The sequence below is a fragment of the Pelophylax lessonae genome (genome assembly GCF_965119305.1).
Source record: "Pelophylax lessonae genome assembly, chromosome: 11".
Classification (NCBI taxonomy): domain Eukaryota; kingdom Metazoa; phylum Chordata; class Amphibia; order Anura; family Ranidae; genus Pelophylax; species Pelophylax lessonae.
In genome coordinates this window covers 123,926,130-123,952,790 of record NC_138778.1, presented here as the reverse complement: position 1 = coordinate 123,952,790, position 26,661 = coordinate 123,926,130, and the positions used below count along the sequence as shown (strand labels likewise).

At 42.8% G+C, this 26,661-nt stretch overlaps 1 protein-coding gene across 1 annotated transcript in view; it reads left to right on the top strand.

Annotated features, from left to right (window-relative positions):
• The window catches only part of LOC309566695 (uncharacterized protein), a 75,388-nt gene that overhangs the window by 12,407 nt on the left and 36,320 nt on the right, over positions 1 to 26,661 (top strand). The window contains exons 2-3 of the mRNA XM_082271959.1: positions 13,117 to 13,232; positions 23,200 to 23,269. Of these exons, the coding sequence (XP_082128085.1) occupies positions 13,128 to 13,232; positions 23,200 to 23,269 (175 nt within the window). The 5' untranslated portion in view covers positions 13,117 to 13,127. The remainder of the gene's footprint in view (positions 1 to 13,116; positions 13,233 to 23,199; positions 23,270 to 26,661) is intronic.

The window sequence follows — 26,661 nt, the reverse complement described above, 5'->3', positions numbered from 1 at the left end:
CACCCTCAATCTAGAGTCCTGTCTCTCATTGGGGGAACCTGCTACAAGGAATTGCTATGTTCTTCATACTCCCTTGGATAATCACCAAGCTCTTGTAAGAGCTTGTGTAAGAGCTTGTTCCTGTTCCTGCTGCACTCTCTGGAGAAAGAGAGGTTCACCCACTGGAACCTGGAGCCTTGTCGTAGGTCCAGTGTTGGTAGGAGACGGCAAGACCCCAACCAAGCTGCGGCGGTTTGTGGGGTCTGAGGCGGTTATGGTGTCTCGTGGAGTTCTTAGAGCCCTCGTTAAGCACTAGGACCATCCGTCAACGGAGGTACCCGGTCGGTGTGCCGGTTGATCCGTTACAGTCATCATCACAGTGTCCAATCATGGCTCTGCCTTGCTAGGTGCCCTGATTGGCTGAAGCAATGAAAACTTTGCCCAGTCAGGGCTTCCAATACACTGTGCGGCGGCACAGTGCATTGTGGTCCTTTTGCGGGCCGAACAAACGGTCGAACCCCCCAATAATTTGGGTGTTCGTGGAATGGGTGAACAGCCAATGTTTGGGCTGAACCGTTCACCCAACTCTCCCAATGAGCCAATCTACCCAATGTTGTTCCCCAAACTGCAGCTCATGTGAGATTCAGATTAGAGATGAATTTGGAAGGTGCATCTCTAATCACTGGTTTATGGCTCACCCTGCCTTTTGTCCCCTACATCTTGCGCCTTCCACTATCTTCTTAAAGATCGGATAAAATGAATTCTGGAAAGAAAAACCCATCCTTCTTTCTCCCTCAAGAGAAATAGGGATAGGAGAATAGAGGGATTTGAAAGTGCCACGCATAAATAAGCAAATATACAATATTAAAAGAAATACATTTTATTAGTATACCAAGTGTTAAAAACAGATAACATTTAATAATACATCATTCCACATGGTGTGTCTCACTAAGCACAAACAGTTTAAGCAGATGTGGGTAATTCTAGATCTACGTGTTTCGTCCGGCTTCTTCAGGATCCAAAACAGTTGAATTAACCCGACTATGGATACAAGAATATAATTTAGAAAAAGTCAAACAGATCAATACATAAATACAAATGTTCATCTGTACTTATTACAATTAAAAATATATGTAGCTATGAAATAGCAGCATGTTAGTGGCAAAAAAATAGGGTTTCCATCTGTCTGGATTTCACGGACAAGATCGGATCGGATAGCAGCGGGTGTCAGCGGAGATGTCTCCGCTGTCATCCGCCACTCCATATAGGTGTATGGAGCATCTGATCAGGTCTGCCTGAAAAACTGACAGGCGAATCGGATCGGAAAGCCCATGTGAAAGGGGCCTTCGTTTTGTTGTTGTGTTCTCCTCTTTCTTCAGGGTTTGCTGGTCAGCTGTGAACTTTCTGCTAGGTGTATTGTTTTACCCTGATGGGTGTTTCTTTTTCTCAGTTTAGTATTGATTAAGTCATCTGTGTTATTATGCAATCCCCTTTGGAGCATGGCTCACTCTGCTGGGAAGTCACTGCTTCCTGCAACTGGAAGTAAAGTCACCGGGGTACCAGAAGTGACAAACCCAGGGGCAGTGGAGCTTGAATGGGGGATGCAGCAAAAGGAAGAAGTTGAGCATCCTGCTGGTGTACACATGCAGACCTATGAAAATCAACATAAATCTTTGTTCTGAAGAAGCTGACCTGTTCTGAGAAACACGTAGACTTGTAGAATGTCTTATACTTATTATGGTGGTGATAGGCTCATGTATATTTAAAGTTACCCCTTGGAACGTGTCATATACTAGTTTGTTTTTATGATATAACAATTTGTATTCTGGTGACGTTTTTAACTGTTGATATGAATACAAATTTTATATACACTGCTCCAAATAATTAAAGGAACACTTTTTAAACAAAGTATAGAATCAAGTCAATTACACTCCTGGGATATTGATCTGGTCAGTTAAGTAGCAGAGGGGATTGTTAATCAGTTTCAGCTGCTTTGGTGTTAATGAAATTAACAACAGGTGCACTAGATGGGCACCAATGAGACAACCTAAGAAATGGTTTTACAGGTGGAGGCCACTGACATTTTTTATCCTACTCATCTTTTCTGAACGTTTTTCACTAGTTTTGCATTTGGTTAGGGTCAGTGTCACTACTGGTAGTTTGAGGTGATACTTGGACCCTATAGTAATTGCACAGGCAATCCAACTCCTCCAGGATTGCACATCAATGCGTGCCATTGTCAGAAGGTTTGCTGTGTCTCCCATTACAGTCTTAAAAGCATGGAGATTCCAGGAGACAGGCAGTTACTCTAGGAGAGCTGGACAGGGCCGTATAAGGTCCTTAGCCCATCAGCAGGACCGGTATCTGCTCCTTTGTGCAAGGATGAACAGGGTTACCTCTGGCAGGCCACTGGCATGAATGTTTCTGACCAAACAATCAGAAACAGACTTCATGAGCCTGAGAGCCCAACTTCCTCTAGTGTGCCCTGTGCTCACTGCCTGGCACCATGGAGCTTGATTGGCATTTGCCATTGAACACCAGAATTGGCCGGTCTGCCACTGGCACCCTGTGCTTTTCACAGATGAGAGAAGGGTCACCCTGAGCACATGTGACAGACGTGAAAGGGTCTGGAGAAGCCATGGAGAACGTTATGCTGCCTGTAACATCGTTTAACATGAGGGGTTTGGTGGTGGGTCAGTGATGGTCTGGGAAGGCGTATCTATTGAGGGACGCACAGACCTCTACAGGCCAGAAAATGGCACTCTGACTGTCATTAGGTAATGGGATTAAATCTGAGGACCCACTGTCAGACCCTACGCTGGTGCAATGGGTCCTGGGTTCCTCCTCCTGGTGCACGACAATGCTCAGCTTCATGCGGTGAGAGTATGCAACCAGTTCCTGGAGGATAAAGGAATTGATATCATTGAATGTCCCCCACACTCACCTGACCTAAATCCAATAGAACACCTCTGGGATATTATGTTTCGGTTCATCCGACGCCACCAGGTGGCACCTCAGTCTCTGCAGGAGCTCAGTGATGTCCTGGTCCAGATCTGGGAGGAAATACCCCAGGACACCATCCGTCGTCTCATTAGGAGCATGCGCTGACATTGTCAGAAATGCATATCATCATAGCATATGAGTACCATTTTGAGTTGCTGCAATGAAATTTCAGCAAAATGGACTAGCCTGCTGCATCATTTTTTCACTTTGATTTTCGGTTGTCTTTGAATCCAGCCCTCTATAGGTTGATATTTTTCATTTCCATCAAATAATGTGGCATCCTTTCATTCCTAACACATTACCCAGTCCAAATCAGTATAGATATCTAGCATGATATTTTTTCCCCTTTGAAATCTGATGTGTTTTCAAAGTGTTCCTTTAATTTTTAGATTAGTGTATTTTTATATATCCCCTTTTTTATTTATTTATTTATTTATTTTGGAATGATATCTGTTACATCTGCTGGATTTAAACTCATACAGTACTTGCAGTAAAATGCACAAATCAGGAATATTGCTTTACTCCTTGGTATCTTTATTGAAGCATTACAATGACATCACATGGATGACAGGAACATTAGAAGGTGACACATTTCACGCTAAATTCAGCACTTACTCAAACCTCATATGCATATGCATCAACTGGAGATGAATTTTTTTTATTTACAGAAAAAGCCCCAAAATTCTGTACTGTCACCATGCCCAGTATCTAATCACAAGTATCAACAAAAGAGTGTATTTATTTCACTGAAAATAGGCCCCCAAAATACAGTCGGGAGTACGTGCACAGTCATTACACACTCTGACTAGGCTGCTTTGTCAACATGACCTACACCCCCTAGTTTTTAATTTAAAAAAATCAGCATAAGGCATTTATTTCCCAAAATATTGCGAGCACATTTACGGCTTTTAATCCCTTAGAGCCAGCTTATGCCAGCCCTTTAAAGGGTTTATCATCATGGGACCTCCATGATTGGCTGCCATGATGGTCACATGATCAGAATGCTCCCGATCGCAGAAATAAAGAAATTATTCTCCCACTCTACAAGTGATATATTTCAAGTATATGTTTCTTTTCATTTTGATGAATATGGCTTACAGCTAGTGAAAACTAGGGATGATCGAACTTTTGAAAAGTTTGGTTCGACCAGAACACCCGAACTTCGGTAATCAAAAAATACAATTTTGAAGCCCTAAAACCCAATAAATGCCCCTAAAAGTGCCTAGGGTTCTGGGTCATGCCCCAGGGACTATTAATCACACAAAAAAAAGTTCTTAAAAATTGTCGTTTTTGATAGAGAGACAATTATTGAAAAAATTATTTAAAAAAAATGAGATTTCTATGGATTTAGTGTCTGGGGGGTCTAAAAAGTGTACCTGTGAAGTTTCAGCTCTGTAGCATGTCCAGAACCAGAAAAAAAATTATTGTTTGTCTTAGAATTGCAGTAGAGCAGGGATGGGGCTCCGCTCCTTTCACACCTGGCCATTTTTGTTTCAGGCGTTTATTGGGCTTTTTTGTGGACGTCTTTGGAGGCAGGCATGACATCTGAACTTCTGTGTAGGGGTATATATACACACACACATATATGTATATATACACATACACACATATAGGTGTGAAAGTAGCGGAACCCTATGCCTGCGCTAATGAAATTATTTGCAGGGATGTGGCTCCGCTCCTATCACATCTATATGTGTGTATGTGTATATATACAGTACATATATGTGTGTGTGTGTATATATACCCCTATACAGAAGTTCAGATGTTATGCCTGCCTCCAAAGACGCCCAAAAAATGCCCAAAAAAAAACGCCTGCAACAACACACCTGGGCGTTTTTGTTGCAGGCGTTTATTGTGCATTTTTTGGGCGTCTTTGGAGGCAGGCATAACATCTGAACTTCTGTATAGGGGTATATACACACACACACACACACACACACACATATATGTATATATACGCATACACACATATAGGTGTGATAGGAGCGGAGCCCTATGCCTGCAAATAATTTCATTAGCGCAGGCATAGGGTTCTGCTACTTTCACACCTATATGTGTGTATGTGTATATATACATATATGTGTGTGTATATATACCCCTATACAGAAGTTCAGATGTTATGCCTGCCTCCAAAGACGCCTAAAAAATGCACAATAAACGCCTGCAACAAAAACGGCCAGGTGTGAAAGTAGCGGAGCCCCATCCCTGCTCTACTGCAATTCTAATACAAATGATCTGTTTTCTATGGCGGTCACCCTGACATGGAAGAGTTTGGTCACCCTGCCATAGCAGCCAGAGTCAGTTCACCCTACACTACACTACAGTCACCCTGACACTTAACACTTTCCCTAAAGAAACTAGATTATTGAATCTAACTATAGTGGAAAATAGTACCCTAACTACACTAGATATCCCTTTCCTCACACTAATAATTGCTAAATGACACTTTTGAAGCAGGAGTAACAGAACTGCTTCCACTCTCTTCCACAGCCCCTGTATTACAGTGCTAGAGATTTGGCGGGGCTATGTTATATACTGGGGGGCGTATTCACTACTGATTGGCCTCTGGACCCCCTAGTCACTCCAATCACATTCCTAGCATCCTCCTGCCCCCTCAATTGGCTTTTACTAATGTTTCTGGTCCAATCAAGGGCTTTTAAAGCCCAGTTCCTGTCCCATTACATTTTGGTAGGTTCTGGTTGCCGAATTCCTAACTTTTTCTGCAAAAAGTTCGGAATTCGGCCGAATTTCGAACAGGCAATGTTCGGGTCGAACCGATGGTCGACCCGAACCGTTCGATCATCCCTAGTGAATACCCAAAAATCAGTATCTCAGAAAATTAGAATATTACATAAGAGCAAAAAAGTATTTTAATACAGAAATATTGGCTTACTGAAAAGTATGTCCATGTACAGTATAGTATGCACTCAATACTTGGTCGGGGCTCCTTTTGCATGAATTACTGCATTAATGCGGAGCATGCCATGGAGGTGATCAGCCTGTGGCAATGCTGAGGTGTTAGGGAAGCCCGGGTTTTTTTTTTGATAGTGGCTTTCAGCTCATCTTCATTGCTGGGTCTGGTGTCTCTCATATTCCTCTTGACAATACTCGACAGATTCTCTATGGGGTTTAGGTCAGGCAAGTTTGCTGGCCAATCAAGCACAGTGATGCCATGATCATTAACCACTTCAATACAGGGCAATTTCACCCCCTTCCTGCCCAGGCCAATTTTCACCTTTTAGCACTGTTGCATTTTGAATGACAATTGCGCGGTCATGCAACACTGTACCTAAACCAAATTTATGTAATTTTCCCCCCACAAATAGAGCTTTCTTTTGGTGGTATTTGATCACCGCAAGGTTTTTTCTTTTTTGCTAAACAAATAAAAAAAAAGACTGATAAGTTTGAAAAAAAAAAAGTTTTTTGTTTGTTATACAATTTTGTAAATAAATATGTTTTTTCCTGCACTGATGAGCACTGATGAGACTGCACTGACAGGCACTGATGAGGAGGCACTGATGGGGTGGCACTGATGGGTGGCACTGATAGGCGGCACTGATAGGCACTGATATGTGGCACTGATAGGTAGCACTGATATGCAGCATTGGTGGGCACTGATAGGCGACACTGCTGGGCACTGATAGGTGGCACTGATGGGCACTGATAGGGGGCACTGATAGGCGGCACTGATAGGCGGCACTGGTGGGCACCGAATGGGCACTGATAGGCGGCACTGATGAGCACTAATGGGCACTGATAGGTGGCACTGGTGGGCAATAATGGGCACTGGTGGGCGGCACTGATAGATGGCAATGATGGGCACTGGTGGGCAGCACTGATGGGGAGGGCACTGGAAGGGCAGCACTGATGAGGAGGGCAATGGGGGGCTCCCTGAGCCCTGATTGCCATCCCTAGTGGCCATAGTGGGCATCCCTGGGGTCATGGGTGGGCATCCCTGGTGGTTCTAGTGGCACCCCCCCCTGAGGGTCTGCACTGGTAATCAATGATCTGATTACCAGTGTCGACCCCCCCCCCCCCCCTGTCAGGAGAGCCGCAGATCGGCGCTCCTTTACTCGTGCCTGTCAGGCACGTACTGAGGAAAGCCGATCGACGGCTCTTCCTGTTTACTATGTGACTAGCCGTGATTGGACACGGCTGGTCACATGGTAAAGAGCCTATGTCAGTAGGCTCTTTACCGAGATCGGAGATGCGGGGAGTCAGACTGACACGCAGAGCTGTATTATCCTGCCGCCGTCATATGATGTCCGGTCAGGATAATGCAACCACTTTCCTGACGTCAAACGCCTATAGGGCGGGCAGGAAGTGGTTAAACCTAGTATTGGTATTTTTTGGCAGTGAGGGCAGGTGCCAAGTCCTGCTGGAAAATGAAATCGACATCTCTATAAAGCTGGTCAGCAAAGGGAAGCATGAAGTGCTCTAGAATTTCCTGGTAGAGAGCTGCGCTGACTTTGGACTTGATAAAACACTGTGGACCAATACCAACAGATGACTGTGGAAACTTCACACTGGACCTCATGCAGCCAGAAAACAGTTTTCTGAAGAGAAACAGACTAAGGACATGGATTACTGGAACCATGTCCTGTGGTCTGATGAGACCAAGAAAAAACTATTTAGTTTAGATGGTGTCAAGCGTGTGTGGCGGCAGCCAGGTGAGGAGTACAAAGACAAGTGTGTCTAGCCTACAGTGAAGCATGGTGGTGGGAGTGTCATGGTCTGGAGCTGCATGAGTGCTGCCGGCACTGGGGAGCTACAGTTCATTGAGGGAACCATGAATGCCAACATGTACTGTGACATACTGAATTAGAGTATGATCCCCCTCCCTTTGGAGACTGAGCCTCAGGGCAGTATTCCAACATAAGGACCCCAAACACACCTCCAAGATAACCACTGACTTGCTAAAGAAGTTGAGGGTAAAGGTGATGGACTGGCCAAGCATGTCTCCAGACCTAAACCCTATTGACCATCTGTGGGGCATCCTCAAATGGAAGATGGAGGAGAGCAAGGTCTCTAACATCCACCAGCTCCGTGATATTGTCATGGAGGAGTGGAAGAGAACTCCAGTGGCAACCTGTGAAGCTCTAGTGAACTCCATGCCCAAGAAGGTTAAGGCAGTGCTGGAAAATAATGGTGGGCACACAAAATATTGACACTTTGGGCCCAATTTAGAGATGTACACTCACTACTTTACATTGTAGCAAAGTGTAATTTTTTCAGTGCTGTCACATGAAAAGATATAATAAAATATTTTCAAAAATGTGAGGGGTGTACTTACTTTTGTGAGAATAATGGATTTGGGGGCCTTTTGTTGGACCTGATTTTTTTTTTTGGGGGGGGGGGCAGCAATTTATTATTGTATCCAGGCAGCACAAAGTCTTGGGCCAGCCCTGCATTTGAGGATGCCTCACAGATGATCAATAGGGTTTAGGTCTGGAGACATGCTTGGCCAGTCTAGCCCTGGTCATCTTGTGAAATACTGTATATAGTGTATTTATTCCTCTGTAAAAAGCCCTCTAATATTCTAGTGAGTATATGTATTAAAAACTTTTATCAAACACAAAAGCCCAACTCCCCCCCCCCCTTTTTATTTAAACCAAACTGAAAGGGGAAAATCTTAAAATAAAATAAACAAATACTGTAAAATAGAGAGGAGAAACAGCAACCAGACAGCAACTGAAGTTGACACACACACACACACGCAAAGGTATATTTCTCTGGAAAATGTGTAATACACCTCGGAGTGATTCAATAAGGCATTTGCAATACATTTCTGGTGGTGTGTACAGTGGTGTATTTAGGTTTTGTGCTGCCCTAGGCCTGACTAAACTTGGGCACCCCTAATTTAAATATGACCCACCCCTCCCTGTAAAGGCCACACCCTTTCCTGTTCATGACCCGCCCTGTCATTTGTAAACCACAGACCACAACTACAGTCTATCAGTGCCCATCAGTGCAGCCTCATCAGTTCCCATAAGTTCATCTTCATCAATGCACATTAGTGCAGCCTTGTCATTGCTCATCAGTGCAACCTCATTAGTGCCTATCAGTGCGCCTTATCAGTGGCCACCAGTGCAGCCCCATCAGTGGCCACCAGTGCAGCCTCTCAGTGCCCATTAGTGCAGCCCATCAGTGCATCATATCAGTGCCCATCAGTGCTGCCTTATCAGTGCAGCCCTATCAGTGCAGCTTATCAGTCCTGCCTCATTAGTGGCCATCAGTGCAGTGTATCAGTGCCCATCAGTGTAGCATATCAGTGCCCATCAGGGCAGCATATAAGGGCAGCCACATCAGCTTTTGTACTGCCCCCCCCCCCCCCTGCAAAGTGCTGCCCTAGGCCTGGGCCTTGTTGACCTAGGCCAAGATACAGCACTGGGTGTGTATGTAGTTGGAAGGCTTAATATATTTTCATTGTTATTACTGACGAATGTGACAAAACATAAAAAAAAAAAGTTTATATATGCTTTGATTGATACCACATTATAAAACTTATTTTTATTATATAAAAGGTAAAAAAAAAATATAGTAAAAAAAAAAAAAAACCTATGCGTAAAGAAATCTGGAGGCTGCTTTTTAATATATTCTGAATTATTGATCTACTGTAGAACAAGTATGCAGGAAATGAATCACAACTCTTGATCTGCATGCTTCCTCCAGGTCAAAAGAAACCTTTGCATCAGAATGAGTTTAGTAAACAGCATTCTGAGTAAGATGTGCACTGGTTTCCTAAAATGTATACTGTCTAGCTGCAGGATGTTCTCTGGCCAGCTAATGTGTATCAAAAATCAAACCTTTTCTTTTATTTCAGAAAAAAAAAAAAAAAACATCTGTTTCATTTCAGAGAATTTTTTTGGTTTGCTGCCTTGTAAACACAACAGGAAGTAACAGAAAATATCCGTAAAGTGAGGAGAAATCCCTTTCTGATACTTGGAAAATATCCCCTCTTTTATTGTTCTGGGGACAACTGTAACATTTTGGATTTCCAATCACATTCTGTTCCAGTTTATTTGCTTTCTGCTCACCTATGCAAGAAAGCTTAACATTTAACAGAACAGGAAAGAATCCCCCAGGGTTTTTTTTAGCAGCAAATTACTCTTGAAAACAAGATTATAAAATTATCTGATTTTATTGAACAAATTATTAAAAAATTCCACGTAGGATAAAATATGAGCTCTGGTTACAATATTGACCTATCCAATAGAATAACAGGAAAAAGGTGTTTAAAACAATTCATAAGTGGGTATATAATCACAACCAAACATGGTACCCTAATGCGTTTCGACCTATTAAGTGATGGTCTTCTTCAGGGGTTTTGTGATATCTACAAAATACGTTATAATGTTAGAAATACAATATACTATATACAAATCATATCAAATTGGCTATAAGGATATAGTCCATGTATTTACCATTGGATGGATGGATATCTTTCAACCAGAGATTTTTATTGATCCAGAGAAAGCCCTACAAGCACCTGAGAGGAATGAGGAAAAACACTGACTTGCAGAGGGTCACATTGGGAACAACCTGTGAGGTAGTGGGAGGTCTGCCTGCATAAACATTCCCCGATATGGAGGATATGAACCATATATATAAAAAAATATTAGTCAATAGGAGAGGACTATCCAACAGAGTGACTTAATAAGTGCATCTGGGGCGGTCAACCCTATAGACCTGTATAGCCAAAATAGGATGAAATAGTGCACAGAGAAGTGTAAAGATGTGTGGGTGTTGAAAAGTGATGAGGAAAGTGATACAATTAAATACAAATATATTAAAGTTATCTAAAAATAACAGGATTGTTGTGAATTGGCAGATGGATATGTCACACAATAGCATGGGAATATGTGGGCTTGCGAGGAATGATGTCACAAATCTGTGTATAAAGGTGTGGTGCCGCCTAGCACATACTAAAGATAAAAATATTGTCATATGGTCGAGCTCCATTTGTGCCATTGCGTTCCATGTTGCCTACAGAATACCATATTGAAAGCACTTTTTATCTACCCCAATTGTAAGTGTTCTTAACCTTTGGATACATTTTGTAAGTGTTCTTAACCTTTGGATACATTTTGTAAGTGTTCTTAACCTTTGGATACATTTTGTAAGTGTTCTTAACCTTTGGATAAACCCTTTACTTTATGGTTTTTCACTATGATGGAGATGTTTTGTCTTTGTCCTCTGGATATTCATTCATTGAGCATAAATGGAGAAGAGTTTATCCATGTCTTATTGTGACTCGGTGGATTCCTTATTTAGTTGTTCCTGTTGATGGTAGATGTGGAGTATTCCGGGGTGTGGAGAACAGAGTGGAAAGTGGCAGGAGAGATTTCAACCACCTTCTTCCCTTTCTCACCAGGTGTATAAACACCACTGCCTGTGCTGACCCAATAGGCGTAAGCCAAACTTGGTTCATTTGCTCCGGTAAGCCTCTTTGATGTTGGTGGTGGTTGATCTATTCACACTGTTTCCAATATTCACTAGGATCACATATTGAAGATTCACATCTTCACATCAGTTTGGACTTTTGATTTGAGGACTTTTTTCTCTTTTTTATTACGTAATTTTAATAGGGTCACGGTACATGCAATATGTACCATTTACTAATTTGTAATTCACTGCATCATATGTATTATATTTCATTACCTTTATAGTTACACTATGATTTTTTGTGGTGATAACAGTCATGGATATTAATTGTCAGTTATTCACCATTTTCCTGTTATATTATGCACATTTATTTCTCAATCACTAGAGATATCCTAGATATAATAGTGCCAAACTATTTGTTTCCATTTTGTACACAGATTGTCTTCTGCTCACTTATCATCTCATTAGGTTATCAGCGCGGTATTATTTGGGTTTTTGTATATATTTATGCCTGTACACTACACTGACTGCACTAAACTGATTGAACATACTTGAATATGGTGTATCACTGCAGTTGCATTGGTGTCCGGGGGGCCGGGGGTGTGGCGGTGGGTTGGGGTCTGAGCGGCCGCTCCCCTCCATTCGGCGCAGTGTGTTCCCTTGCGGGGCGCCAGGGGGGGGGGGGGGCGGGTCCAGGCCTGGCTCGGGACGCCTTGGTCCGGGACACAGTTAGAAATGTGTTGATTGGCGTGACACGCCACTGTTCTGCGCTCCCTCGGGGGCTGTGTCGCTAGTTCTTTTTTCCTGATCTGTATTATTGTATTTCATAACAGCTGTTCTTACATTGTTTTCTTGTGTATTGTTCATTTGCACTTAAACCAAATAAAAATCTATTGAAATCTAAACTGACTGAACACGCTATCCACTAACTACCGGCCTAATCTCTATTGTCACACACTATACACGGCTGATGTGTAAGCAGCAGCCTTATATAGTGTGGGGCGATTACCTTAGCCCCTGAGCCATGATTGGCGAAAGGCACTCTGCCTTCGCCCAATCATGGCTCTTACTGTACATTGTGCTGTGATTGGCCAAAGCATAAGGGTCAGGTGCATGCTTTGGCCAATCATCAGCAATCAATGCACTGCAAGAGTGCAGTGCATTATGGGGCGCTCATCAGTGGGCGAACTTACCGCGAGCGCCCTGTTTGTTTCTGTGCTCAGAGAACACGCGAACAGCTGATGTTTGAGTCGAACTTATGTTCGACTCAAACACACAGCCCATCCCTAGCGCTTACACAGGACTCCACAGGACACAGGACTCCTTGCTTCCAAAGGAGGCAGAGGAGCAAATGAAAGTAAACAGCCTCAGGGCAGAAGATCTTCTACAGGGGGCCACATTAAAAACGTAACATTTTGTAAATCGAAATCTTCCGCTCCTATTATATAATATCTGAGTGGATCTATGTCGTTGTTGAAAGTTTGCAGATGCCCAAACATCATCATGGAGCATCAACTGAGAATGCCTACTGTAAGTAATCAGCATGTGTATATGCAAGGATTGTTCACTGTATATTCGGGCCGCACATTGGCCATGTTTATTTTGGTGCCGTTACTGGTACTAAAACTGCCATAAAAAAACATACATAATGTACTTGTTTAGGCTGTAACAGTTTACTGTAAGTTGGTTGTAAATCATTGTCTCCAGTCAACTGTATATAGTAATCAACACCAATGTGGAATTTTTCAGTTCCTGTGAAGATGACAGATCAAAGTATGATGAATGAAACGTCCCCGTCCATGTCGGATTCCATTTCAAATGAATGCAGCAACATTCCCATAGCAGAAAAGGATACATCTGTAAAGGTAATGTAGAAAACTTTTACTGGGGAAAAGTTAGGTGCCCATCAGTTAGCAACTGACGGGCATACTTTTGTTTGCTAACCACCTATGGAAAAAAAACATATTATATATACACTAACGGGCTACTTTATTAGGTACACCTTGCTAGTAGTGGGTTGGACCCCCTTTTGCCTTCAGAACTGCCTTAATTATTTGTGGCTAGGGATGGGCGAATGGTACGGACCGAGCATGAGTTCAGGCTGAACATTGGCTGTTCACCTGCTCGATGAACACCCGAATTATCGGGCCATTCAACCATTTGTTTCGACCCACCGAATGACCACAATGCACTGCTCCACCACACTGTGCATTGGAAGCCCTGATTGGCTAAAGCAATGAAAGCTTTGCCCAGTCAGGGCACATAGCACTGTCAGAGTCATGATTGGACATTGTCACGATGACTCTATCCAATCATGGCTCATTGCTTCTAGTCACACCCCACACTATAAAAGGATTCTTTCAATAGTGGCCATTTGCAGTGTGATATTGGTGTGGAGAGAGATAGAACAGGGCTCTGTTCAGTGCTACTAGAGAGTTAGTATGCTATAGTGTGCTATTCTGATTCCATTATCCGTGTAGAATATTCGTTTATTGTGAATCTAATGATAGTTCAGTCAGGGTGAGTGTAGTGACAATTCATTTTACATTAGGTTCAGTTTATTTTGTCAGGGCAGGTTTAATGCAGGAAATATTTGTGCATTAGTGCACGTTTAATGCAGTATATTTCTGTTCGTTACTGCACGTTTAATGCAGTATATTTCTGTGCATTACTGCACGTTTAACGCAGTATATTTCTGTGCGTTAGTGCACATTTATTGCAATATATTTCAGTGCACTATGTACTGTTTAACGCAGTATATTTCAGTGCATTACTCCACGTTTAACGCAGTATATTTCAGTGCATTACTGTACGTGTAACGCAGTACATTTCTGTGAGTTACTGCACATTTAATGTAGTATATTGCAGTGCGTCAGTGCAGTTTTACTACAGTATATTGTAGAGTGCCAGTGTAGTGTGTCTATGTAGTGAAACCCTATGTAGTTAACTCAGGTTAAAGTGCCCCAAACTCCACTTTCCATTGATTAAAATACATCCACGCACACAATTATTACATTTTGTTTAATATGCCCCCCCCCCCCCCATCATGTCTAGGAGGCCAACCAGGAAAGGCAGACGTTCCTATGGCAGTGTGAGGGGGGTCAGCAGCGTATGTGTCCAAAGGCAAAGATGGACGTGGTCAGTCCTCAGGTAGGGCATCATTTCCTCTGTTTAGTGATATTGCCTGTGCTATCCAGCCACAGCAAGCAGAGGAGGTGGTGAACAAACTTACTAATCCATCCTCATCCTCCTCATCCTCTGTCACCCAAGCAGAGACTAGTTTGCAGTCCACTGGCTTCTGCCTCCTTGTCCACAGCTACTCCTGCCATAGCCCCAGCATCAGGCATGGAGGAGTCAGCTGAGTTATTTGAACATACACTTGCTCCTTGACAATGCACAGTCATTACTTGATTCAGATGTTGATTCTGAGATTGAGGAAGGTAGGAACATGAGCCTACAGAGAGGGGAGAACATTGGTACACAAATTGGCAGTCATGTTCCCCCAGCCACAGCGTATTGCCAAGTTGTCTCCAGTGATAATGAGGATGAAGAAGATGATGATGAAGAAGTCACTGACGCGACTTGGGTGCCGGATAGAGCAGAGGATTGCAAAAGGAAAAAGAATGGGCGCTCTTGCTGGGGGATGGGTCCTTTGTTCCGGACAGTCTTGATAGGTGAGATGTTAACTAGACTGATGGTGAATGTTCCAAAAGCACAGTGTTAATGCTATCATCGAGGGCAGCTCTTACAGGGCCGAAGCGAGATTCCACATGTAAGCAGAGTAAAGAGAAGGCAACACTCAGTGAAGCAGTAATAACAAATTTATTAAGCTCATATCAAGACTTACATAAAAGCAAAAAGTGGAGCGTCATGATCCGGCGTCCTTCCTAATTCACCATGTACATGTTGTGGAAGCTGCCAGCAGCCTAAACCAATCTGAGGGCTGAATCAGAGTGTGGCTGCGCCGAACCACATACCTCACAGAAGGACCGTGCGGCCGTAGACGAGGAATGGGCGGTTACCGGTTTCGGAGCATGCTCACAATAGCTCCTTCTTCAGACCAATAGAATACACGGCCAGACGCAGGACACTTAAGAGCACTGGCCGGAAGTATCAATTACCAAAGGGGAAACAGGAAATGGAGCCAATAAGCCGGGGACACCCGAATCAGATGACAAAGCATGACAAATCAATTTAATATTAACAATATTTAAAAAGCATTAAAAAACTATAATGAATACTAGCATACATAACCATACACTAGTTTATACCAGGCACATGGTGCAGTGAACATTTTTTAAAAATAAAAATAATAATAAAATAAAAATGAAAAAACGAAGAAACTTAAAACAAAAAAAAAAAATATAAAGAATAAATAAATAAAAAAAAACAAAAAAAACAAAACACGTGAAAAAAAAAAAGTGAAAAGAACAGGACTGGACCTTACAAGATAGTGTTAACATCAAGTTCTTCATTAAGTCCTCCAGGCGAGAGGACATCCAGGGCATAGATCCAATAGGTTTCTTGCTGACAGAGTCACTTGAACCTTTCTGCCGCTGGAAGCCCTCTCTGGATGGACTCGAGTATGGGTCATTGAGTGACTCTGTCAGCGAGAAACCTATTCGATCTATGCCCTGGATGTCCTCTTGCCTGGAGGACTTAATGAAGAACTTGATGTCAACACTATCTTGTAAGGTCCAGTCCTGTTTTTTTTCACAGTTTTTTTTTTTTTTTCAAATTGTTTTTACATTTTTTTTCATAACTCAGCTGTTTAGATTCTTTTGAGGGAATTTTTTAGAGTGGTGTTCCATTTTACATTATTATTGTTATATATTTTATATATATATATATATATTTTTTTTATATATATAATTCATTTTATTCTTTATATTTGTTTTTTGTTTTTTTGTTTTTTTTAAGTTTGTTAGTTTTTTAATTTTTATTTTTATTTTATTATTATTTTTATTTGTAATAAATGTTCACTGCACCATGTGCCTGGTATAAACTAGTGTATGGTTATGTATGCTAGCATTCATTATAGTTTTTTAATGCTTTTTAAATATTGTTAATATTAAATTGATTTGTCATGCTTTGTATGTTTCATATACCAACATTGGGGCTGGAGTCCTCCTGATTCGGGTGTCCCCAGCTTATTGGCTCCATTTCCTGTTTTCCCTTTGTTAATTGATACTTCCGGCCAGCACCCTTATGTGTCCTGCGTCTGGCCGTGTATTCTATTGGTCTGAAGATGGAGCTGTTGTGAGCACGCTCCGAAACCGGTAACCGCCCATTCCGGGTCTACGGCCGCACGGTCCTTCTGTGAGGTATGCGTTTCGCAGCAGCCACACTCTGATTCAGCCCCCGGATTGGTTTAGGCTGCTGGCAGCTTCCACAACAGGCACACGGTGAATTAGAAAGGACCCCGGATAGAGCAGGAGGAAAGGGAGGGTGAGGCACAACTCCAACAAAGCAGTCATCATGGTAGAGTAAAGAGCAGCCACCCTATTCCATCACATTGTGGAGCTGTTTTCTCCTGGCCCACTTCCCAGAGCTCAGCTGTCTGGGCCTTTTTTTTAGCACATGTGCAGCCCATCGCACTGTTTGCAAACTTTGTCTCAAGCACATCAAGCACGGCAAAAACACCAGCCATTTGGGTACCACATGCTTGACAAGGCATTTAACCTCCCATCACTTGGCAAGAGCACCTAAAAGCCACACAAAAGGGGTGCAATTCTGTTCCTCCACCTTACTCACCTCAATCTACCCCTGCTATACCTCATAACCTCTCAGCAGCCCCCATTGATGGCAGGAGCAAAGTATAAGGCATATATTAGGTTCAATAATATGCTTAACCTCATAGTAATGCAAGCTTTCCTGGTGACATGAAATGTTTTTATTCTCCTGTCAGGTACTAGTGTCCTTGGCAACTGTTACATTTTAGAAGGGATTATGAACACTACCTAACCTGTTACTTTTGCATGTGGTCCTACAATTTCTGCAGCTAACAGATCTCTGCCTGAGACCTTATTTCACACTAAAGTTCCTAGCAAATACTCATGGGATTGAGCCCCCATTCACACCGGTGCGACTTGTGATGAATTTGACGGGTCCATATTGCATGGCAAGTCGCATCCTATTGTCAGCAATGGAACTGTTCAAATCAGTGCGACGCCAACTGTGTGGTGCTACATCGATTTGAGAAGGAATTTCCTGTACTATTTTTGGCAAATTCAGATGTGACTTGCATTGACATCAGTGCACAGATGTCAGCCAAGTCACATCTGAAGTCGCACTGACATGCAGTTTGAAATTGTGCAATTTCAAGTGAAGTGGAATGATTTTAAAGTCGGATTCAGTGTGAACGGGGGCTAGAGGGAAAGGCTAGAGAAGACATGTTCTCCTTTTTAATACTAGGCAGGCCAAAGAAAGTTCTGGTTTGATGCACCTAATGCTGCTTGAGCTGCTTATAACAATTGATTCTACTGTGGACAATGTAAATGATTTTCCTAATAGCAATAGTTTAGCACAATACTGTGCGCGGTTGAATTTTCCTTAGGAAGTGCATGGTCTTCAGATGATTTTTTTTTTTAAATAGTATGAATTGAGAATAGATTAAATAAAAACCTAAATCTTTTTGTTCCCAGGGTGTGTTTGGTGAGAATAATTCTTAAATCTGACTTATGACACAATCAGCATGAAGGGTCTATGTTCTCCATATACTGTATATTAGGGATAGACCGATTATCGGCAAGGCCGATATATTGGGGGCCGATATGCACTTTACCCGAAATGTCGGTATTGGCCCCTTAACTGACCGATATTGCCGATATTTTTGTGACATCATGCTACCTTCTTAGGCTGCCTCCCTCGCCTTGGACAGCCTCCTCTGGAGTTGAGACTAGTCTCGCGGGAGTGTATCACAGCCATACACCCACTCACAGAAGCCTGGTGCCAGCCAGCCACCCACATCCACAGGCCCTGTACCAGCCACCCACAGACAGGGTGCCAGACAGCCAGCCGCCCACAGGCCCTGTACCAGCCAGCCACCCACAGGCCCTGTGCCAGCCATCCACCTACTACAGGGTGCCAGCCAGCCAGCCACCCACCACAGGGTGCCAGCAAGCCAGACATTAAGCATTAAACAAAAATTGACATGTTCAGTACCAGATTCAAAAATTGTCTTTATTTTTCAAATTTTTAAGTGTACAAAATATCAGCCCATATCAGCTGATACCGATACGTTGTGACCAAAATATCGGTACCGGCCCTGAAAAAACCATATCGGTCTATCCCTACTGTATATGCATTGGCTTAAGATGGGTGCTTTAGTTTCCTCCCGGAATCCAAAACCAGCAAGCTGGTAGTTTGTTTTCCACCCAAATTGTAATGTATGTGAGTTTAAGTGATTTTAAAGCCTTTCTATGCATTTAAGTGAAAAACCTTCTGTGCTGTGGTCCCCCCCGACCCCCTTTTTCTTACCTGAGACCGATCTAATCCAGCGATGTGCTCCAGCCGCTGTCTCACTCCTCATTTGAGAGATTGATAGCAGCAGAAGCCTGCTGCTGTCAATTAGATCCTGTAACACGGAGGGGCGGGGCTGAACCCGCTGTCTGTGTCAATGGACGAGGCAGCGGGACTTGGGAGCAAGCATGCATGGGTCCCCCAGAGAAATTGGCTTTCCATGGGGGCACCTGATGAAGAGGGGGAGCCTGGAGTGCCGACAGGGGACCCCGGAAGAGGAGGCTCGGGGGTTCTCTGTGAAAAACCAAGTTTTGTTCCTTACTAAGTATGGCCTTCATCCCAGGATGCTTACCCCTATTTTACTAACTGCCCGTGCCTCTGCTGACAGAGCAGACTTTCAAGGTGTTTGAGAAAATGTGAGGAGGGCCTTTTAGCACTCTTCTCGCTAAAACAACTGGGCTAACAGTAAGAGGAGACCAGCACCTGTTTTTTTTTTCCAGGGTAACAAGTTTTTGATTTCCACTAAATATATTGGATTAGATCGGTCTCAGGTAAGAAAAAGGGGGTCGGGGGGGACCACAGCACAGAAGGTTTTTCACATTTTGGCAAACTTGCTCCGCAGTTTATCAGGCCCCTTCACAGTTCCTTCCAAAGATGACCCCAAAAACCTATAAACTTAAGTTGCCCCCATTCCTTTGTATCCATAAATAATTCCATGTGCCCCTCCTCCGAATGATAATTCTGAATCAGTATTACCACAAATTTCCCACTCCCTAATCTATTTCATGGATGTGGAGGATGAGTACACAGTGCAGAAAATTCTTGACTTCAGATTTCTGAAATTGCTTGTCCTGAAAAGCCTATTGATCTGAGGAGCGTTCTTGGGTCTTCAAGATGGATTTACATTAGGGATGCACCGAAATGAAATTCTTGGCCGAAGCCGAAGCCGAATAATAATGAAATGCTTGGCCGAAGGCCGAATACCGAACGCGGTGTTTCACATTTTTTCCATTTATTTTGCCAATTTTTAGGGGGCACGCTGATGGGCACATTTTATGTTAGGGGGCACGCTGATGGGCAAAACAAAACATTTAAATCAGCGTTGCTCTTAAAAATAAAATATGCCCATCAGAGTGCCCCTTAACATAAAATATGCTCATCAGAGTGCCCCTTAACATAAAATATGCTCATCAGCATGTCCCTTAGCATAAAATAAGGAGCACGCTGATGGTCACATTTTATGTCAAGGGAGCACTCTGTTGGGCACATTTTTTTTCTTTTTTTTTTTAAGGGGCACTTTATAGGGCACTCTAATGTAATGAGCATGGCAAGTGGCAACAACATATGGCAGTCTGCACACTAATGCTTGTGCAGCTGCCAGCTACCGTATTCTCCCCCAAATGTGCTCAGCTCCACATCACATACCTGAACTGCAGCCAGAGCCAAAAGCCGCGAACAGGGGGGCGGGGCGTGGACCTAGTGTGAAGGAGCCGCAGTCAAGAGCAGGGGGCCGGACGCGCGCGTGACGTCACACCCCCTACTCGCGGCCGGACAGGACACCGGCGGCGTGTGAGAAGGGAGCCGCGAGCCGCAATGAGGAAGGTGAGCGGTCAGGGTGGAAGCTGACATTGTTCTGCTCAAAATTATTCGGCCTTTTGACTTATTCGGCCGAATGCCGAAAGTGTTATTTTCTCTATTTTCGGCCGAATAATGTTCGGCCGCCGAATATTCGGTGCATCCCTAATTTACATGCTGCCTGACTACTCAGATTTACAGCATTCAAAAAACCAAGGGGCCCTAAGAGAGGGTATTGTGATAGATCAGTCCCAATTAATCTGACCCACAGTCGCTGGGGCTTGCCAGGCTCCTGTTGTACCCAATTTTGCTCTTTGCTCCAGCAGCGTGCATGAAACTCCTTTTTTTGTGTCAGTATCCTCAACTGATTCACACCTCAAGTGTTTCATAGATGTGAGCTTGTGTTGTACTAGGGTTTATTTTAGTACTACCATGCCAAGAACCTTATTGTGCACCTGAGAAAAATTTCTCTAAATGGCATATAAGGAAGCATCCGTCAGATTTCTGAGAAAAAAACTGTTCTAAGGAGTTCCTTAGCTCTGGTTTTTATTCTGTGCTTATTCAGTGTACTATGTCTACAAGACACGTGTGGTTAGTTTTGTTACAAATCCAAATTCGGACAAATGTTTTTCTTTTTCGGAAATTCAGATGTATCCAAATTTCTGAATGCCAATAGTAACAAATCTGAAATAACAAAACGCAATTTTGGACAAAATTCGACTTTGAATAGTTTTTAAATCAAATTCAAATTTCTGAAAAGAGTAAAATAGAATACAAAATAAAAGAATAGAATAGAAAATAAAAGAAAAAAATAGAAAATTAAAATAAAGAATATAAAAGAGTAAAGCAGAATAGAAAATAAAGGAATCTAATAGAAAATAAAAGAATAGAAAAGAACAGAGTAAAAGAGAATAACATAGAATGGAAAATAAAAAAAAAAATAAAATAGAATATAAAATAAAGATATAGAATAGATTAAAAAAAGAATATAATAAAATAGAAGATAACCATCTTCTAAAATATGAATTTCAAGTGAATAAATTTGAATAGAATAGAAAAAATAGAATATAACCTTCTTCCAAAATTCAATTTTTGAATAAATTTGAATAGAATAGAAAATAAAATAATAGAAAAAACTATGGGAAAAAAATGAATATAACCATTTCCCGAGATTTGAATCGAATAGAAAAAACTGAATAAATAAAATAGAATTAAAAAAACGATAGAATAAAAATAAACGTATTCATTTTAGCAGCCAGAGGAAAGAAAAATAAATTTAAAATCCCACAAAGAGAGGATTTTAAAAAATATCTTCTTGCACTACCAAAACAGTCCTAAAGCCCATGTCACATTAGTTATTCTATAATTTATAGACCTGTCTAAGTATCACAGTCTTCAGAAGGTACATGAAGAGTAGAGACCTTCAGCTGGTGATAGTCCTTCTACCTGTAAAACACTTTCTCCACTCTGAGGTGTTGAGGAGATCCATAAGGTAGGGCTAAGTGGATTCTTACTACTTTCCTAATTTGTTACCCAGAGTTTATGTACTACAGGTCTAGACTTACAAGTAATGCATTCAATGTAACAACATTTCTTATGGCTTATTAACCACTTCCCGCCCGCCCTATAGCAGATTGATGGCGGGAATGTGGTTGTATTATCCTGACCGGACGTCATATGATGGCGGCAGGATAATACAGCTCTGCGCGCCCCCCCGGGGTGACACCCTGACATCTCCGATCTCGGTAAAGAGACTACTGACGTAGGCTCTTTACCATGTGACCAGCCATGTCCAATCACGGCTGGTCACATAGTAAACAGGAAGAGCCGTTGACCGGCTTTCCTTAGTTCGTGCCTGACAGGCACGAGTAAAGGAGCGCCGATCGGAGGCTCCCCTGACAGGGGGGGGGTCGGCACTGGTAATCAGATCATTGATTACCAGTGCAGACCCTCGGGGGGGTGTCACTAGAACCCCCAGGGATGCCCACCCATGACCCCAGGGATGCCCACCTATGACCCCAGGGATGCCCACTATGGCCACCAGGGATGGCAATCACGGTTCAAGGAGCCCCCCATTGCCCTCCCCATCAGTGCTGCCCGCCAGTGCCCCTCCTATCAGTGCTGCCACCAGTGCCCATTATTGCCATCTTTCAGTGTCGCCCACCAGTGCCCATTATTGCCCACCAGTGCTGCCTATCAGTGCCGCCCGTCAGTGCTGATCAATGCCGCCTATCAGTGCCCACCAGTGCCGCCTATCAGTGCCACCTATCAGTGCCCGTCAGTGCCACCTATCAGTGCCCATCAGTGCCGCCTATCAGTGCCCAGCAGTGCTGCCTATCAGTGCCCACCAATGCTGCATATCTGTGCCGCCTATCAGTGCCGCCTATCAGTGCCACCCCATCAGTGCCTCCTCATCAGTGCCAGTGCAGTCTCATCAGTGCTCATCAGTGCAGGAAAAAAATTATTTATTTACAAAATTGTATAACATAAACAAAAAAACTTTTTTTTTTCTTTCAAACTTTTCGGTCTTTTTTTATTTGTTTAGCAAAAAGGAAAAAACCCAGAGGTGATCAAATACCACCAAAAGAAAGCTCTATTTGTGGGGGGAAAATGACATAAATTTGGTGTAGGTACAGTGTTGCATGACCGTGCAATTGTCATTCAAAATGCAACAGCGCTAAAAGGGGAAAATTGGCCTGGGCAGGAAGGGGGTGAAAGTGCCCGGTATTGAAGTGGTTAAAGTGTGTAAATTCTCATAAATGTCTGTCTCCTGAACCTTCTTTTCTTTTGAAACAGCATTTGGTATCCTGTAATTTGAAGAATGAAGAAGAAAATGCTTTGTTGGTTAAAGAGAAGCCTGAGACAGGTGTGTAGTTTTTTTTTTTTTTTATTAATATAACCCTACCAGTTTTGAAATTTTTATTGAAAAAACATATTTAAAAATATCAAAAGCAATGCTGTAAAAGAAGAATTCTGTGTGTAATCCTTCTCAAAGAAGATCCTTTCATAAAGACATTAAAAATGTATATATGGCTCAAATTCCTACCTGAATCAATCAGAATACTTAAATAATCCCCTAGGGAAATTATCACATTTCAGTTGCTCTCATTACAAAAAGAAATCAAAGTATAACTAATGTCAAAACTTTTTTTCAGTTTTAATGTATATGGATTAGAACACGTCACTTTTTATTGCTGTAAATTATTACACCCATGCTACCCATTCTGAACATTATATAAATATATCAAACATAAAATCCAGATCCAAAGACTAATTTATTACTCAATGGGCACAGTTTACTAAAGGTTATCGCATGAGTTACGATGGTTACGTGACCACTTAACGCATGTGATAATGAAAATGTAAATTAATTATTGCTCATAGGCGGTATTTAGCGCAAACGCCAAAAATGTTCATTAAATACCACACAAAAAGGCATTAAAGTCAATTTACAAAAGGAAATAAATAAATAAATGCATGCAGTAATTTAATACTGGTCAAAGCTTACAATAACTATGCGGTAACTACGGCAATGGTCAGACCCCCCAGTGATTGGTTTAACAAAATGGGCAGGAAAGTGCAAGCTAGAGCAGGTGTCAGCTAGATTTTAGTGAGGAGTTGTTTCTGGAGGCTGGCAGATAACATAGCAAAGAGGATGGAGCCTTTGAAATCAGTTTTCTGGAATTCAAAGCAATGGAGAAAAGGAGAAGATCTCAAGTGGTCCTTTTAAAGCAAAGAACCTTTAAGGAGCGCACACTGCTGGATCAATTTTTCCGATGATGATACCCTGCAGACGTTAAGGTTATCCAAGCCACTTATCATGGAGCTCTATACCCAACTCATAAGGTACCTTGAGCCTTCAACATACAGAAGCCATACCAGCCATACCATGCCATACCAGCCATGGCGTTCGCACATGGGATGGGAGGTTCATGCAAGATGCTTGCAATAACCTATGGTTTCATGGGGTAATTGAGGCATACTTCAGGAAAGATAGCGCATGTGAGTTTTTAACCACTTCTGGACCGGAAGGATTTGCCCCCCTTAATGAGCAGGCCATTTTTTGCAATTGCGTTACTTTAACAGACAATTGCGCGGTCATGCAACGCTGTACCCAAATAAAATTGATGTCCTTTTTCCCAAAAATAGAGCTTTCTTTTGATCACCTGTGCGATTTTTATTTTTCGCGCTATAAACAAAAAAAGAGCGAAAATTCTGAAAAAAAAAAAAATTTCACTTTCTGCTATATAACATTCTCAGAAAAAAAAAATTGCAATAAGTGTATTTTAAAAACATCCATAGCCGCAGAGTACAATACATTGTTAATAAGTGTATTTTGATTGGGTTGTGCAAAAGTTATCTCGTCTATACTAACTACGGGAAAGATTTATGTCATTTTTATTGTTTTTTTTTTAACTAGTAATGGCGGCAATCTGCGATTTTTTTGCGGGACTGTGACATTGCGGCGGACAGATCAGACCCCTTACTGACATTTTGGGGGGGACCAGTGACATTACTGCAGTAATCAGTGCTAAAAATATGCACTGTTACTGTAATAATGACACTGGCAGGGAAGGAGTTAACACTGTGGGTGATCAAGGGGTTAAATGTGAGCCTAGTGGAGTGATTCTAACTGTATGGGGGTTGGGCTTGTGAAATGTCTCACAGAGACATGTGATCCTATATAGAAGGATCACAGGAGCTCTATGATCATTCCAGGGAGAAGAACGGTCAGCTGTGTTTACAAAAGCTGACCATTCTTCTCTCTCAGTAGGGGCTGCCTGCGGTGGGCGGTCCAGAAGCAGTTAAGGAGAGTTTCTAGAGTGCCCCTAGTGTCTACACTTAAGGGAAGAATTATATAGTATGTAGCACCCTCCTAGGTAGGTGCTAGGAAGAGGCATATGGGTGGCCCTGTCTGCATATCAGGAGGGCCTGATCATTTTGTCAAGTGCTTCCCAGGGTGTCTGTTGAGTCTGGGGAGTCTCTCCACTGTGCCCAATAAGGGTTCTTATTGTACATTGGAGGAAACCTGACCAATAGCACACCAGGGCTTGTATTCATCTCAGAGGGCAGAATCTGCCGCAAAGCATCCTAGGATAGGGTATAAGTCTGAGGGGAGCACATGATGCAGTGTCTTTGGCGGGAAGCAGAGTCCCAGGAGGAGGGTGACGACTGTCTCTCCTCCTGTCAGCGCAAGTGAGAGTGTCCTGGGAGGTCGGCCTAGAGGACGAAGTTTGAGCTGGGCTGCAGAGAGGGATCCAGAGTGCTGTGGACTGAGTGGAGCTGCTGGGCAGAAGTTTCGGGGGAAAAACTTTATCGCGAGTACTTGAGACTGTCCAGGGGAGAGGGGACCACTCCAGAAGGTCAAGGGGATCCAGGAGCCAGCTAACCTGAGGAGATGGTTTAGAGAAAGGGGGTGCCAGTGTTTAAGCCCTGAAGATAAGTGAGAGGAAGGGGGTGCCAGTGTGGACCCTGGAGTGTTTAGCAGCGCAGCAGCATCACAAGTAGCTACCTCATCAAGGAGTGCTTAAGGGAGCTAAAAAAATGACTTATTTATGTGAGAAAGCAGTCCAAGGTCAGGTTGGAGTTAACAGGCAGCAAGCCAGCATTAACCAGCGTCAACTGGCATTGACCAGCATTTAGCCAGCATCAAGTCAGCGCCAAGAAGCATTTTCAGTTGTCCCTAGCAAATTGTGCATAGTTGAGCCAGAGGAGTATCCCACTCATTCCCTTCTCCCATCCAAGTTCTCAATAAACACAAAAAAAAAACAAAGATACTGGACTGGGCATTGCCTCAGCGCTCACACTTGGAGGAACATGCACAGGGGTACTTATGTTGCACGCGGTGGCCCAGGGGAACCCATATCCAGCAAAACGGCTGGGAATTCTGCTACAAGTATAATAGCTATAGGCAGAAATGACCTCCTGTGGCGGCTCATCGGGCATCATGGTTGTAACAATCAACTACTGAAATTACCCCTTAGACTGGCCAACATATTGTGGAGCAGATGGGAGGAGTTGTCCAAAATGGAACATACACTGAATCAATCTCCATTCCAACAACCACGCCAGCCTTGCAGATCAGTCTATTAAGCCTGTTTGTGTCCGCCACCCTCAACCTGCTTCCCCAGCATACCACCGCATAGAAGAGAGCACTGGCAATCAGAGATTTATAAAACATCCTCAGAGATAGTAATGTAATACCCCGATTCTCTTTTTATTCTGGACTGCAAAGTGGGAGAGTCCTTTTTCACTGCC